The sequence below is a fragment of the Ambystoma mexicanum genome, chromosome 8, assembly GCF_040938575.1.
Source record: "Ambystoma mexicanum isolate Mex_15411 chromosome 8, UKY_AmexF1_1, whole genome shotgun sequence".
Taxonomy (NCBI): Eukaryota; Metazoa; Chordata; class Amphibia; order Caudata; family Ambystomatidae; genus Ambystoma; species Ambystoma mexicanum.
In genome coordinates this window covers 334,924,377-334,941,607 of record NC_090929.1, presented here as the reverse complement: position 1 = coordinate 334,941,607, position 17,231 = coordinate 334,924,377, and the positions used below count along the sequence as shown (strand labels likewise).

Below are 17,231 nucleotides of genomic sequence, written 5' to 3'. Positions count from 1 at the left end.
TTGACCTGCATGCTTATTTTGTAGGATAAAGAAAGAAATCTGTTATTGGGTCATTTGAGAGATATGTAACAAAGCGATTCCTGGTCAAAGTAGAGTATATTTTTACAGTAAAATGTTCTTATTATAATTCGTATTCAGTCATTTACCAAAATCATTAAAATTGTTTGAATCTTGTATCATGTGTTTTCACGGTATAAATCTTGATGTCTTACAGCTGCCAGTTCCTGGCATGAGGAATTCCAACGCCTCTATGACACCATTCCATGTGTTGAAGTCCAGACCCTGAGGGAGCACAGTGACCAGGTGCTGCATCTCAGCTTCTCTCACAATGGGCTGCTCTTTGCTTCCTGCTCCAAAGACTGCACCATCAAGGTAAGGGATGACCGGGGAGCGCCTATAGTATTAATAAAGGACTGAGGACTTTCAAGTTGCTAGCTCATCTGAGTCATTGTCCTTTGTTTGAATGGAACACTATACTGAATTGCTGCATGTTCAAAAAACACAGGCAATTTCATTTTGTAGGTGCTTTGACAATTAACCAGGTCTTGTCACTTCTCCCCAGGGGTAACCCTTTCCTATGAGGCTAGGGAGGTGAGGGCACTACACAATAGTCCCCCTAGGGGTGGTAATATGCAGGAGGACCTCCTACGGAGTTCTGCATGACTGGAATTTCTCTCTGAAACTGTTAAGTTTAGTTGTGCCTTGAGATGAATCCACATACGCGTAGGTCACCAATACCACCTGCTGAAAGATGAGCTTTTCCGGATACATGAAGTATTTGTCTTTATTTAAGACTACTGTGTCTTTTGAACAAAGTAGACAATAGCAGAGGCAGACCTAAGCTAAGGTGCCTTTACATAAGAGTATTGTTGGATTGAATGATATATACTGGGTGGTGAAGGGGTAAGTGTCGGAACATAAAATAGGAGCTGGGGCTGGAGGAGGACATACACAGAGAGCCTGATGCCATTATTTACATCTTTACAAATATGAAGTCAGACTTGACGCCTGACAATCAGGAGTGCCGCCACTGGTGTAGTAGTGACGCCACCAGTTGTTCCAAGTTAAAAGGGGAGGCAGGTTTTCTCTCCTTTTCCCTTGACTTCTCAGCCCACTCAATTGTTAGTCCAGAGTTCTCAGCCTCATCTGTATTTACCTGCACACAATAACGTTAGTCCATGTATTCTGTGCCAGAGGAAATTGGACAATCCCGATATGTCAGTCTAACCCGTGCATAACTGCAACCCATGCACTCTGCAAGCCATGGGTATCTGTTTTAGACAAGACTTCCAGAGTTGGTTGGAAAGTAGCAAGACTCGAGATCAATATTTTCTATGGTACTGGGACAAAGGAGGGTTTTTTCAGCTCCCACTGGTCTCTATTGTTATACACGTTGATGGTCTGTGGGCGTCTAGATGGCCATCTCCACGGTTGGTTGATGAAGATGCTCAATGGTTCATTTTTAGGTTATGGGTAGTGAGTTTATGAATTTCTCTGATAAATTGGTCTGTTGCTTCTTCTGTAGGCAACTTCCTGATTCATTGTTGATGTAAATGTTAACCATTGAGTGGACTCTTGAGATAAGACGTACTTCTCATAACTGTTGGCTATGTGAGGAGCCAGGAATAAGATGCAGAAACAGAGGAGACATGTTTGTGGGTACAAACCTTTATTAACAAAATGGGGGTTGGAAAATACCTCACTATCCCTTATCTAGGAGGAATTTCCCCACCTCAACCAAAACTAATGAATCTGTTCAGTGTCGAAGTGTCCAAACAAAAGGTCTGTCCTGTGTCCGTAATCCTATTCTGACCCTCACACTCTTAAACGCCAATGTGTAAGGGTATTGACTCTTGTGTTTTCCAAGTGCTGAAATGTTTAAGTTCAACAGAAAAGTTTCAATCCAACAAAAGGGTTTCCAATGAACAATGTTCAGAGTTGTAGGGATCAGCTTCCTTCCCCAATTTCCTTGTATCAATTTTCACCAATTATGTTCCAAGAGGAGTACTCTCTCTCCCTTGGTATATTTACTTCTCTTGGGGGATCATCTCCCTCCCCCACCCTTTCCTTCACCTTTCGCTGTACAGTTTGCCAATAGTTCATTATTTCAAGGACATGGCCTTCCTTTAAGCTCCTTACAATAGATATTTGTTCTTCACCTGGGATACTCTTCCAGCCAGGCCTTGTCACACAAATGCCTAACTTTCACTTCACCTGGTGCACTTTCCTACCAGGACTTATATAAACATAAATCTTCAACTGCTATACTTTCCTGCCAGGTCTTGATTACACAAACACTTTGTTATGAAGATACTTAACTGCGTTTGCCAGGACAATACGACTCACTCTTTCTTTTAGCTTGGAGTTTAATAACCCACAGATAACTTGCTTTGCTAATATTCTCACTTCTTTAGTAATGGTGCTGTTTCTCTTGGGTGGTGTTCTCAAGAAGTGATTTGCTTTATTTGGCCTCCTGCTAACCCACTTATTCCTTTTAGGTTCACTCATTGTTTCTATTTCTTCTGCAGAGCGACATATACGAATCGGCCCCTCTAACCATTTTTCCTTCCCAGAATGTACTTGTTGTCTCCTGCTTCCGCATACTGGATTCTTATATGCCCCATCAAGTGTTGCACTCTCGTCGTGTCGGCCTTGGTGGTGCAGTGGTCCTGCTGCTCTTTCAGCAGCGGACTGCTTGCATCCTGGTTTCTCCATTCCTGTGTCGGATTCACCTTCAGGCCGCCTGCCACAGCGTGCTTGCCTTAAGCATGGTGCTCAACAGTATTACAGATTACAAGGAATTTCGGCATCAGCAGCTCTCCCCTCTCCTTCTAATAATCTGCTGTAGCCGGGCTGTTTTTGAACTTCCCAGCTTGCGTAATCATTTGCTAAAAACTATACTGCGGCGTTGGTCACCTGGTGTTCATGATCCTCATTACTCCGTTTTTCTTGCTCGTGTCGGTGATTATGGAATTGCTTTCTGAATGGCTTCAAGAACATGGATATTGAGCCTTCTGGGAAGTGATGCTCACTACTTTCTGCCTCTTCCTGGTCGTAGCTGTCAACATATTCTTCCTAATGTGGGTTTGGGGATGAATGTAACAATATGCCATTAAGGCATGGGAGATTAAGGAAACATCCCTGGAAGGGAATGGGGAGCATGTGGTTTTCTCAAACTATTTCATCTGGGCACCCTGAGAATCACTCCAATCCCCAGGTGGTCCTCCCTCATATAGCCGGCCCCAGGGTCAGGATGTCTAGAAAGTGGCTGCCGTACCCTGCCCACATAGGGGGGAGGTCCTCTCAGGGAAAGGAGTGATGATCTAATCCGATTAATCACAGCTATGATACTGTTAATTATAGCCCACCATTTCCAACATCACTTTTCACAAGGTCTGTCCATCTGCATTAAGAACTTGGAATGCTACTTGTAAACCTCCAGTCAATAGTACTGCAGTGAACTGAACCCAACATTCCTTCTCCCATTTGGTTGTTGCTGCAATTTGGTCAAAGACCTCAGGATCATCCCTGATTGATCAAATCTGCAATACTGACGTTGGAGTGGCCTGACATTTCCTTTAGCTGTCCCAACTTGCCATTGACCAGTTTATTCGACATAGTTTTGATGACATTGAGCAATAGCCTTGGGGGGGGGGGGGGTCCTTCTGTCCCATTCCCGGTTCATCCGTCAGCAAGAATACATCCTCTTGGGTGGTGTAATGCCATGGGTAGCGTTCGTCTGTGTTTACATTTTGGCCCTTAGGTTGAAGGTCCAACTAGGGTTTTCCTCTCTGTGGAGTTAAACCACTGGGGTCCGCTGCTAAATGGGCTGCTTATGACATCAGGGAGGTCTGCTCCCATTTAATCTGATGTCATGTCCACCCTCTAGTCTCTCTGGTGATGCTTGACCAGGATAACCTTGACAGCAGGGGTCTACTGGGTTGGAAAGAGTTTTTGTTTTTTTTCTGAGCCGGTCTGGTCTTTGTTCAATGATCTCAGGACGCAATGAATGGCTATGCACGGGAATGCACAGGATTTAGGGGGTTCACGGACTACATCAATATCCAAGGGAGTGTGGGGAAGGCCCTGGCAACCCTCTGCTGTCTCCATGTGACATTTGGATAGACTGAGCCAATAAGCCATAATGAAAGGCTTTAGACGTAAATTGGCCCGTCTTAGTTTGGGCAGGTTGATTTCTCCTGGACTCAGCTGTTATATATTTTTCTATTTCAAATGGGCTTTATAATGGATATATGCTGGTTGGGGGGGTCAAATGAATGATGAAATATAACTGAAACCCAATGGTATGGCTTAAACCTGGAAAAAAGTACTGAAGTCAATACAACCTTTCCTTATCCCCAAATGTGCAATATTACATAATACCAACAGGCTAAATTTTCCTTCTGCTCTGTAATGCTTCACACAGGACAACCTCTCCCTGGGTTTAGCAATACAGAGTTCAATAACACCCACAAGATAACGTCTTCCAGGTCTCACAATCCTTGGTCTCACAACCTCAATGAAGTTCCCTCTCTGAAGAGGATCAGAAGTCCAGTCCCAGGGCTCTTGAGTGTCCCTTGCGCTTCCCTTTTGTCTCCTAGTTCAGTGGGGCCTGCTTCCTGTTCTGGATACTTTGGAAGAACCTTACCAAAGACCTCTAGGTCTACTTGCACCTGCACACTAGACTTGAAACATGGAGTACCTTACAGAGATCTCTGCAGGTTTGATCTTGCTGGGAGATATTTAGCTCTTGAATAGACTATAGGAGAACCTGGTTGGCTTGACACAACCGCCTACCAAGAGCTACATTTGACCATGCCAACCGGGGCCATACAGATATACCTATGTGATAGGCACTGTGCATTTACAAATATGTATAAATGAGCATGTGGGTGCCGCAAGAATACCTTTGATGCCAAATGGGCTTTTAAATTGGACAAAAAGTTATAGTTTGAATCTCATTTAGGAGTACAATTTGTGACACAACATATACTAGCTCCTCATTCCCCCTTGGTAGCTCCTACTTACTGAGCAACACAGGATACATAGCTTTGAGCTCCTCATCAAACCGATCTATGCCTCTGTAAAGTATTCCCTCACGCTAGAATATCACCTTCTACCCCTGAGCTAAACCCTATTTAAAATACATATGAAATGTATCTTGTCAGCCTTTTTCGTTAAACCCAATTATTAATGCTCAGCAGATCCTACATACTCTTGATGTTGAAAGGATGCTCGGGTGTTATCTGGAGAAAAGTGAACATATCTGAACTTCTACAGAGCTCATTGATATGTAACAACAAATGCATGTTACCTGCTTGCAAACAGTCGATTCCTAAATGGATAGTTTGCTGAATTTGATCGTGTCCATGAAAAGGCCAATGGTACTTTACCTGGTAAAACTAGAGGGCATTCAGTGGAACGCATGGGTGTTTGTGTGTTTGCTTGCCATTTTCCGATTAGAAATGTCTATCAAATTGTGAACTGGTGACCCACTTACCCCTTTTGAAGACTTAATTTGGACTCCAGATCAGGCTTGCAAGCGGGACCATTTTCATTTAATTATTTTAGTTTAGTTTATAATGTTGATAGCTGCCACTGGCAAGTATGCCAGTAATATGAGTGCTTTACATTTTCTTGTAGCATGGTCTTGGTGGACATAAGGCACTATAAATACTACAGTGTATGGTATGTGATGTCTTGTTGGGGCTGAACTGCAGAGAGCTAGGCTGAGATGGCAGTATTGGGGTTGGCAGAGGTTTGGGGGGCATGTGAATGGATCTGTAATTGTTGCAATACTAGAAAGAATACTGTAGAGGGAGGTAATGATTTAGCCATGGTCTTTGTAATGATAAGTTAGCACCTTACCCATTAGAACGCAACTATTTTATTTATTGGAGTGTGTTTTACGGAAATCTGGGAGCATGTTGCCACAGTTGTTCCCATCCTTTCCTGCTGCATCTTGAAAAGCAATGGAGATTTCGTTATGTAGAAGGAAACGTTACTTGCCTATAATCTTAGTTCTCCATTATGCTGACCTCTTTCATAACTGGAACCCACACCCTTGTGGAGGAAAAGAGATTGATCTTCACTCCTAATGCTTCAGAGGAACTGCAGTAAGTGCCACTAGGCACGCCATTCTTGCTAGTCTATATCTGGGAGTTTAAGGGGCAGAGTTAATATTTTCAGTGAGGGCCACAGCACATATTTTAATTCATTTAATAATATACTGTACTGAAAAGTATTTTGGCATTCACTGGATCTATGAGTGGAATGTTATGCTATACATATAGGGATTATGCCAGATAGGATCCAATAATGTATGAGGAAAGATATGCATATGCAGCCCACACACACATAATGACCCCATAAATGATTAGCCTGGAAAAATAATTATTTTCTTATGTCTTTCAGATTTGGAACAATGAGCGGTCGATTTCACTACGGCACAGCTCCAACATGAAGCCCTACAACTGGAGCTACACACAGTTCTCTCAGTTCAACTTGGATGACTCACTCCTGCTTGTGTCAGGGGTCTTTGTTGGGCCTCACAACTCCTCCTCAGGCGAGATTGCCGTCATTAGTTTAGGTAAGGCATATGCTTTAGTTTTCCATTGTATTTATGAAGCACATTTCTTGCGTTTTCTTTGGAAACTAAGTCAGATTACTGTTGACATGAGGATTAAAAAAATGCAAGTTCAACTGGCTAAAGGCATTTAGTCGCTATTTATTTTGGGGCAATCTTTCAGGAGATCCTTGTATGCTGAATTGATATGGTTGGGATTCGTTTTGAAAAAAACCTATATTGTTGCAGCAGAGGGAGTAACTAGTGGTAAATCAGCATATGGCATTTGCAGATGTTCTGGAACATGCACATCAATATTTATATATGGGGTCCTGCATCCCAAACCTAGCTGTACAAGTAATATGGGGTTAACGGAAGTTGGTGGAAGGGGAGGTAGTAGCTTCGACATTCTATAATGCAGAGGTTGGGTATATACCTAGGACTGAGGTCTGCAACCCTTGGCTCTCCAGATGTTTTGGGCTACCCCCCATCGGCCCTAGCCAGTATAGTCCATACTAAGGCATCATGGGAGTTGTAGTTCCAAACATCTGTAGAGTCGCAGGTTGCAGACCCATGACCTAGGAGCATCTGGTCCTACGTGACCTAGAGGTATTTCCGGAAAAACGGGTTCCTTCCTTAACTGCAGGACAGGTGAAATCGTCCTGATTGTGACTGGGTTGGCCTCACAGTGATCAGGCTCGTAAAGGGGTGCTAGGTAGGCTGCTTTGCATGCACCAGTTGCCTTTTGTGATGGAGGCAGTTGAGTATCCTAGCTGAGATGCATAGTGTACTTCTCTTAGAATGGGGAGGGTGTGGTTAAAGATTTTAGTACCTGTTGTGCAAAATTGTGTTGAACAGATGTAACTGTGTTTGGGGGGGGGGAGGGGTGGAGGGAGGTGTGAGATTACCAGGGCCTGGACCACTGTTCTGAAATAATAAAGTGGGAGGTGGGAGTGTTTCATCCCGTGGAGTAGTGATGTTTATACTATGGCGTATGGGCTTTTTTTGTTGATCTGTTGCCATAAGGAACCCTTCCAGGCATCAGTGGCACTGTATCTATGTCTTTGGTAATAGTTGAAAAAACGGGACACCTATGGGCCCAGCATCCCCAAAATATAAATGTGTAGCATTCAAAATGTCAAGGTTCATTGTCGCTCTTGGCCAGTCGCTAGGCCAGAGTCAAAGGTGTATCCATTTAACATGCCCGTCGGTGGGAATGGTTGAACTGGAGAGATCTTGTTTAGTGAATCTATGAGTTGATGAAAATGTTCATATGCCTGTTGATGTCTACCCAATGGTCTGGGTGTAGTAGATGCGGATTGTGGAATTCTACGGTAATACCATAAATTCATGTAGGGAATTGTCATTGATTCCTTCGTCCAACCCTCTGGTGAGGGCTGTGTAACCAAATGTTCTTGCCTCCCATAACGCTTGCTGTATCTTATGGAAATTGACTGGAGTTTATAGACTGCCCTTTCCCCATTATCTACCAACTCGCAGATGCTTGCTTTTGTTGCAATGTAACCGCGCACGATTGATTGTGCAAGGGGCAGAGTGAGCTAGTTAAATGGGAACCGTATGTAAGAGGCTAGTGGTGGAGGTTCCGGGCTGCAGATTGTTTTGCTTTGTTTAACCTACTCTTCCCCGCCCGCTCCCCCATCCCCTGACTAAACGTCTCCCGTCTAAGATCTCCAACTACTTTACACTATGAACACATACCCCACACAGACCGCTGCCACAGGCCTAGCCGTTAGCACATCAACAGTAACCGAGCCACGACTAAGCTCTCCTCTTTAGCCCTGTCACGATCTTCCACATCAAATGAACAATTATAAAATAAATTGGTATCTAATCGGACCTAAAGTGATGTGGTCTATTGGATCTTGGTTTCTTCCCTGTAGATAACATACTCCCAAGCAGATTGGCAATTGGGAACCAGGTACTTCCAACCTGCACCCATCAACATCACTGGTTTCGCATCTGCCTGTGCCACTGATGAATCCCACACCCCTTTTTTCTTACAGAGCCATGCACAGCGAGGCCACCAATAGTGGCAGACTGGCGCTATAGAGCACCACTTAAATTACTTCTAACCTAAAGGTGGGGACTGTGTTCAGACCTAAAAGGTAAAACCAAACCTCTATACAGTAGGTAGCTTGTGGCAGAGCAGTCAGGCTAAAATGAGGGTTGAGGGCTGGTTGTGTACAATTGGTTCTCAAAGTTAACAAAAAAAACACAGCTCACTGGAATACTGAAAATATGCACTTTAGTAACAAATTACAAATATACAGCCCCTAACAACCTTAATACTGATGACAATACCAAGGGAATGTCAATTCACGCACCTCCTAGCACCAACCACAATGTTTGCCCCGCCATAGAGGAAAACAACAAACCTCTGACGCCTACATCCCTGAATAATTCCATAAGAGCAGAAATTAATCCCATCAGGGAAGGGATCTCCCACCCTCAGTTACGCAATGCAAAAATGTTGTTGAGGGTGATATCCTGGAGCACGCCTTTTCATTGCCGGTGCGTGGTAATGGAGAACTAAGCTACATTAACATTACACAAAGTCCTGTGGGGCTAAAGGAAAGCACCGTAGGTACCATCTCCCAACCATTGAAGATATCCCTGCTAAACACCAGCTCGCTGCCAAAACACGCATTTGAGATACATGACTACATTGTAGATAACAAGATAGACATTATTTGTATCACGGAGACCTGGTTACAAGAGGGAAATGGCCCAAGCATAGACCTAACAACTCCCCAGGGATATAGCATCTTCAGGTGATTTTTTTTTCAGAAGGGTCATGGGTGCGGGGATGCAATTATAAACAAAGAAGAGCCTCCTCTCTTTGAGACAAACATAGGCTGCGCAGAATGTGAAATTATCCATATAAAAATGACTCCTAATAATAAAGTGTCAACTTTATTCTGTTGCCCTCCCTCTGACATGCCCTCCTTTAATGAGGAGCTAATTCAACCTCCTTTAGTCGACCCAATTGCTCCACGTTTTTTCTGGGGGACCTAAACTAATGGAAAGGGGACACAAAGGACCAAGATACTATCGAGTTGGAACAACACCTTACCAACATGGGCATTCTAATTCAAAATCAAGTTCCTACTAGCATAAAAGGGCACACACTAGATTGGGTGACGACACGTAACATCAGTATAGACAATATTGAAAGTAAAGCATGCATTTGGTCCGACCACTCGATCATACACTGTGTGCTAAAACGACTGGAAAAAATCAGGCCCTTTTCAACGCCCTCCAAAAAAAAAAAAAAAATTAGAAATTTGAATAAACTAAAAGATGCTGACTTAGAAAACTGCCTTCAATCTATCATGATCGCCCTCCTCTGATCAGGACCACCCATGCAAACTGGCAGAAATCTACAAACTGCATAGTTCCACACTTTTAGATAAGTGTCCCTCTTAGATCAAAGACTGCGTGATCGTCTGGACAAACAAAACTGGATTACCCCAGATTTAAGTACCTTAAAAAAAAGCCAAACGACGGGCAGAACAAGCCTGGTTGAAAAACAAAAACACAGAAAACGGAAAGAATTGAAATGTCAGGAAAAAACGTACCAACTCAGAATTCTCCACACAAAAAGGCACTTTTGTAATGAGAAAATTGAGAACACAAGCAATAGTACTAAGACGCTTTTTGAAATCTACAGAAAATGGGAACAGCAAACGCCCTGTGCCACCCTTCTGTCCCTGAGAAATCTGATTGTGACAACTTTCAAAAAGCCTTTTTGGATAAAGTACTGTCAGCCTGCAACAAGATTAAAAACTGTTAGAATAACACGGTAGAGTCCCTTCAACAAAATCCTGATGATAGTCAAAGGAAAATATGACTCCAATATTTTCCTTCAATCTCACTTGAAGAAATTGAGAAAATATTAGCTAATATACGCTCCAAATCCTGTCCGGGAGACCTTATACGAACCAAGATCATGCTAACCAAAATTAAAATCTTCTCCCCTCAGCCCTCCCGATAAGGTACGTATTGGGCCTTTTTATGCACAGAAATCCTGTCAATACGGCCCTTTCAATTCTTCTTTGTGTACATCTTACACAGGCTATTTATAGCAGCATCCCCATACATCGTGGAGGTCACTGGAGGCAGGCTGGCCAGCAGCAGCTTGCAAACCCACTCTTTACTTTAGCAATTGACACAGTTCCTGGTCTATCTTTTTTAACATTCTGTTAATAATTCTAACAAGATAATACTTTAAGTAATGTAGAAGGGAATTTGTGTTTTGTTCACTTTGTTCAACAGCCTGCATTTTGCAGGTTACAGTGTTATTGAAGCATTTTGAATCATAATCATGCTTTTTACATTGCTTTAGGACACAAGTAGTATTAGGACACAAGTAGTATTGTGTAAAATGAAAATGGTTTAAAAGAGACAGCGGAGTTGCAGCATCACAGGCATTTCATAATTTTTCTTTTCATCACAGAAGCACATCAATTGCGTTTGATGTCTCGAAGTTTTAGAAGAGCCTCCAAGCAAGCAGTTGTTTGGCATTTGTGAGAAGGAAAAGCTTTTGATGTTCTATATGAAGATGTGTTTAAATCTTAAGCTTGTATGTGTCCATGTGCATGCATGAAAGGGCACTGTACATAGTTTGTTGTCTTGGAGAGCAAGAAATAGCTGGGCATGTAGTCTGAACTTTTCTTTAACTCCCTTTCTGACCACCCTCCCACCGCAAGCGGGTATAATGGATGCAGGCAGAAGCAGTACTGTATATGTTTTCAGTGGCACAGATTGTACTGGTACCTCTGAACAGGACTGCTATATATATTCAGGCAAAGTAGCCTGATTTATCAGCAGAGTTGCTATACGCATGTCATGCCAGTTATTCACAGCAGAGCTAATTGCATCATGCCCACATTTCTTAGCAGGACTGCTATGTTTTGGGACAGTACCTGAAGTTCTTGAAAGAGCTGCTGTAATGACAAAGCACGAACATGTGTTGGCATTTTCTGCAGCGAGCTAAAGTACTGAGCAAGAACAGTATCTGAGCTCTTCCCACGGGTTTCACTACAAAATCTCTGAATCCCATTACTGCGATGTAGAAAACCTTGCATGTAAAACAAAAAATGTCCCCCAAAGAATAGAGGGGGAGGAGCGTTGGGTAGGGGTAATTAAGTGGGTGGGTGTGGAGGACGTGTGCTGCGAACGGTCTCCTCCCACTTAAAAAAAATACCGAAAATGTGGTGTTTTACATGCAGGATTTTCGACCTCGCAATAGAAAATTTGGTATTTTCACGTAGATCCTTCCCACCAGCCTCCTGAGCTGGTGTAATGCACACTGGTGGACATGGTGAGAAGATCGCAGTGCTGTCATATACTTCAATCCCTCCTACTCTGCCTTGTGCTTTTCAAAACTTCTGCTTCTCCCATGTCACATTACTGAGTCCCACTACCAAAAATCGAACACATTTCAAAGCCTTATTATGAATCTAATGACTCAATGTAGGATAGTCCAAACGGGCTGAGACGTTTTGACAGGTCGGTTATGTAAGGCAAGCCTCACATGGAACTGCCAGTGCCCTAACCCTATGTGCCTTTCCAAGTCAACAGCTTGTTGGGAAATGTAGCTCAGTTGGTCAGTAACCCTGCTGCAGAGATCATTGTGTAACCTGTTAGTTCAAATCCTGTTGATAGGTGAGCTAATCCGTCTGCATTAGAGGTATGTGTTTAAGATGCAGGTAACATTAAATTGTAACAAAGCTGACTTAGCTTTCGACTTATCAAAAGGACTACTAAATATTCAGTGATTCAGAACACACCTCATTACTGCGCCTTTTTTACGGCAACCAATAAAAATGTTTATTTCAACCCCATATATATGTGGGGGGGTGGGTTCAGTATATAAGGAATGTAGGGAGTTGCAGGGGGTCTCCCCCTTATGTAGTGTTGATTTAAAAAATATATAAAATCTGCATTTTTGGTGGTCGCAGTAAATATGGCACAGTGATCACATATATCCCCTCTCATCAGGCCTGTAATGGCTCGGAACATACACGCAACTCATCAGGGCTGCTATTCCTGTAATGGCCAGAAAACATCCCATGAGGGCTGACACACACATCCATCCACGCTCCAATCACATCTGTTATATTGTAATGGGTCAGACCACACATCTCATCTGGGCTCTTGTACCTGTAATGGCATACAATGCTGGTAAAGCATTTGCATTCAAGCAAGTACTGCATCTGGTGAGACGCGCCTCTAACTCTATTATTCCCAGCCTAATGGCCAAAAGAAGGTTTGCACACATCTAAAAAGGAGCTCCCAATGGTAAAGTTGCACTGGATTTGTAAATGGAAAAGTCATTTTCAGTTTTTTAAATATTTTAGTGCTATGTCAAAAGACAAAAAGGAGAGAAAGAGCAACTCTGAACCTAAGCAATACAGGAGAACAAAGTGAGGGGTGGCGGGAGAGGCAGCAAGAACACAGAACGTATTAGACAATCCAAAAAAGGAATTCGAGCAATAGGAAGAGAGAGACCAATGAGCGACATAAGAGGGCAACAAAGGAAATGAGAAGGGAAACCGAGATAAATAATAGGACCCACACACAATAGGAGTGAGGGATAGAAGCTGAGCAAAAGAGACATATAGAGACAGTAAAATAAGAAAACGCAGATCAACAGCAGATGGGGAGATCTGGAAATAGAAAATCCAGATTACAGAAAGGCAGGCCAATAACATAAGAGGCAGTGCAAGAAAGATAATCAAAAGGAGTAGCAACCACAACAGAGAACATGAAAAAACGGATATAGCCAGAGTAATGACATGAGAGAGGAAGGGGAGTTATATCAACCGATACAGAACAATGTAGGAGGGACACAGCAATAATAGAATGCAGAGATGAGAGAGGAAGAGTGACAGAGCAACAGACCTCAAAAACGTGGCATAGCAAGAGTGAGAGGCAGAACATCAGAAACTGAGAGACCGGGGAAACACAGTAGCAAAGGGAAGGAGAGATGGAGCAAAAACATGGAGTGGCTGTCAAGCCGGTATTGCCAGGCAGCAAGAGTAGGCCAGAGAGGCAGAGAAGTGATGCTGGTAGAGTAAAGGACTTGATTTATGATATAACTAGATGGCATCTGTAGTAACTCTTAACAGAGTTTTGGTGTCCAAGTATAATGAAGATGAAGCTGGGTAGTACGCATCGACAAGTTCTTTGTCACTAATGTTTTCGAACAGTTTTAATTTTACTCACAAATTGGGTAGTTCAGACACTTTTTAACTCTCTTGCGATGGAAGAAATTCATTTTTACTCTCTTGAAATTGGATTTATGCTCCAATTCTAAAAAGTGGGAGTAAAATACTCTCCTGCCAAAATCCTATCTGGAGCAGTGCCTCTTTTACACGCAGAATAAGGAAGTAGCCGTAACTCCCCTTGTTAAGAAACCAGAGCTCAACCCCAAGGTTGCGCCGAACTGAAGACCAATCACAAACGAATCTTTCTCGTTGAACATTTTAGCTAGTCCCTGCATCGAATCTAAAGAACCACCTGGATGCATCATCTTTCAGGAGCAATCGTGGGACAGAAAGTGCCCTTCTTGACTTACAGACCCAAATGTTGGAAATGCTGGATGAAAGCAAGATGCTATTGGATCTTTCAGCCGCTTTTGATTTGTTAGAACATACACACCTGTTAAAAACTCTGGCAACTACGGGAGAGCTTCTCCGACTATGCCATTCCTTCCTGAGTTTCAGGAGATCCAACATATGCTGAGGAAACACCTGCTCTGAACCAGCTCCGATAAACTATGGGGTTTCCCAAGGGGCATGGCTTTCACCGGCACTTTTTAACATCTGCATAAAGCCACTATGAAAATAGGGGCCTACACTTCACCAACTATGCCAATGATTTCCAACTAGTAATGGACCTAAGTGTGAACTACATTACAGACTCTGCAAATCTAAACTCCATCTATACATCCATCAGGGAATGGATGATCATCAACTGGATGTGCCTTAACTGCTCGAAAACAAGCTCATGATTTTCGGTTAGGGGCCAAACTCAGTCAGGAATACACAAGTTTCAAGTTGGATGACATTCCATTTATTGACAGAGTAAAGCCACTCGGTACTGTGCTGGAACATCCCTTAACTCTGACGCACACGTTAATAACATAGTACAAGAATTCCCACTACCATCTAAAAGTTCTGCGCTAGATCAATCCGTTTGTCTCGAGCTGCGTAGTGGAGCTAGTAGGGGGAAAAACGTGTACAAACTTCAGATTATCGAGAATGATGCTGTCAGGGTAATATGCAATATTCCTAGATGGGAACATATTACCATGTTCCGGAAAGAACTCCACTGGTTACCACTGAAAAAAAGATACCATTTTTAAAACTCTCTCTTTGACTCACAAATGTCTTTATGGAAATGCCGCCACCACTGATGCAACACAAAAATCAGCAGATCCCTGCGATCCAACAAGGCACAACTGCTGTCTGTCCCTCGCATTAAAGAAACTAGAGGTAAGGGCAGACCGTTCCCATTTCAAGCTGCTCACACATGGAATGCTCTTCCAATGAGTCTGGGTATGGAAGAAAAACCACTACTATTCAGGAAATCCCTGAAAACATTGTTGTTTGAATAAAGGCTCTCCCTGATCATTGATGTTCCTTCTCCAGTTATTCTGTGAAATGTCTCTATGTAAATGTGCGCCCTTATACCTGCGGGCTATGGTGCGTTACAAATAAATAAAATTGAATCCTTTCTGGGTAAAAATAAGTGCTATAAGTGATATTTAACATACAGTACAAAAAATAGTGGCCAGTTTACACCTTAACCTTTCCTTACAGTAAAATGTAAATACACGTCACGGTACTACGTACACTACATGCATAAAGGCTAAAGATGGCGAGACTCCAAGTAAGTTACAAAGTTCGCCATAGAATAAAACGGGGCAAAAATCAATAGACACGTCCACGGTTATGGGGAAAAGAACGGTAAGTACCAGTTCTACCCTGCAGCTGCGGAGAACAATCGACCGCAGGGGACGAAGACACAACCCCCTTGAAGAACTCCTGTGCCAGGTTCGAGACTGACTGCCTTGAGAGAGATGCCTGGGACCCTCCATCTTGACCTGAAATCCTCCAGGCCGCCAGAATTAATGACTCACTGAGGAGAATGGGGTGGCGTTGGTCCGCGGACCCGCTAGGAGATCTGGAGACTGGGGTAGAAGGATTGGAAAATCTGAGGGAAGTTCCAGAAGAACTGAATACCAGGTCTGAGATATCCAGACCGGGGCTGTGAGGACCAGCTCCACCTGTTCCTGACGGGCCTTCGCCAGGGTCCTCGCTATCATGGTGAAGGGGGGGGGGCGGCGTAAAGAACTACCCCCCCACCCCCCCCAGTCCGCCGCTGTAGGAATGCATCCGTCGCTGTGGCTGCTGGGTTCGGTCGCCAGCTGTAAAATTCTGAATGTTGGGTGTTGAGGCGAGAGGCAAAGAGATCTTTGGACATGGTGCCCCATACTCGTTGAAGCTGGCAGAAGATCTCTCTGTGAGTCTCCAATCGCTGTAGTCCGTGGGGTGACGGGAGTGCCAATCCGCGACTACGTTATTGAGACCTGGAAGATATTCTCCAGTGACGGAAATGTACGTGGTGTTCCAGACAGAAGTGCCAAAAATCCTTGGCTAGTTCCTCTAGCGGCCTTGACCTAATGCCACCCAGATGATTGATGTATCTTACTGCAGAAATGTTGTCCATCTCAAATAAAATACAGCAACTCACTCTGTCTCTGGCGAAAGATCGCACGGCGAAGGAGCCTGCTAGGAGTTCCAGGCAATTTATGTGCATATCCAGTTCCTGGGAGGACCACGTTCCCGTCATGGCCACTGTGCCGCATCTTGCTCCCCAGCCAGAGCGGCTGGAGTCCGACTCTATTATTATGTCCGGGACGGATCTGAAGATCGCCCTGCCGTTCCAGGCCTCTATATGCGTGAGCCACCATATGAGCTCTGTCCTTGCCTGTGGCGATAGAGTTAGACGTTTAGAGTAGGAAAGGCTGCATCTGAGATGTTGGCCTTTCAGCCTTTCAGCCTTTGTAGTTCCCAGGAGTGAAGGGGGCCGGGAAATATTGCTTGTATGGATGAGGACATCAGGCCTATTATCCTCGCTAACTCCCAGAGGGAGATCATGTTCCTCTGTAGAAGCCTGCGAATTTCCCGACGTGTCACGTGTATCTTGGCGGTAGGCAGGCGGAGTTGCGAGGTTTGCGTGTACCCAATAAATCCCAGGAATTCTAGGTTCCTGGAGGGGCAGAGCAGTGATTTCTCCCAATTGATGAGGAAACCAAGGTTGTGCAAGAGATCTATGGCAAGACGGGCCTGTTGTTGCACCAGAGCCTGGGATTGAGCCATGAAAATGATGCTGTCCAGATCTATAATCCGTCTGACACCTTTTTCTCTGTGGTGAGCTACAACCGGCCGTAGAAGTTTGGTAAATGACCAGGGGGCCGAAGAGAGCCCGAAGGGCAAGCTCGTACATTCCCAGTCCTGATCCTGCCAAGTAAACCTGAGGTAACTTACGTGAGCCTGATGAATGGGCACTGTCAGGTAGGCGTCCTTGAGGTCTAGGCAAATCAACCAGTCGCCTGGCCTCAGGAGGTCTCTGA

The 17,231-nt window shown here is 43.9% G+C and overlaps 1 protein-coding gene across 3 annotated transcripts in view; it reads left to right on the top strand.

Moving 5' to 3' along the window:
- FBXW5 (F-box and WD repeat domain containing 5) overlaps positions 1-17,231 on the top strand; it is a 168,313-nt gene that overhangs the window by 81,327 nt on the left and 69,755 nt on the right. For all 3 annotated transcript variants that reach the window (XM_069609772.1, XM_069609770.1, XM_069609771.1), the window contains exons 3-4: positions 215-372; positions 6,415-6,589. In XM_069609772.1, the coding sequence (XP_069465873.1) occupies positions 215-372; positions 6,415-6,589 (333 nt within the window). The remainder of the gene's footprint in view (positions 1-214; positions 373-6,414; positions 6,590-17,231) is intronic.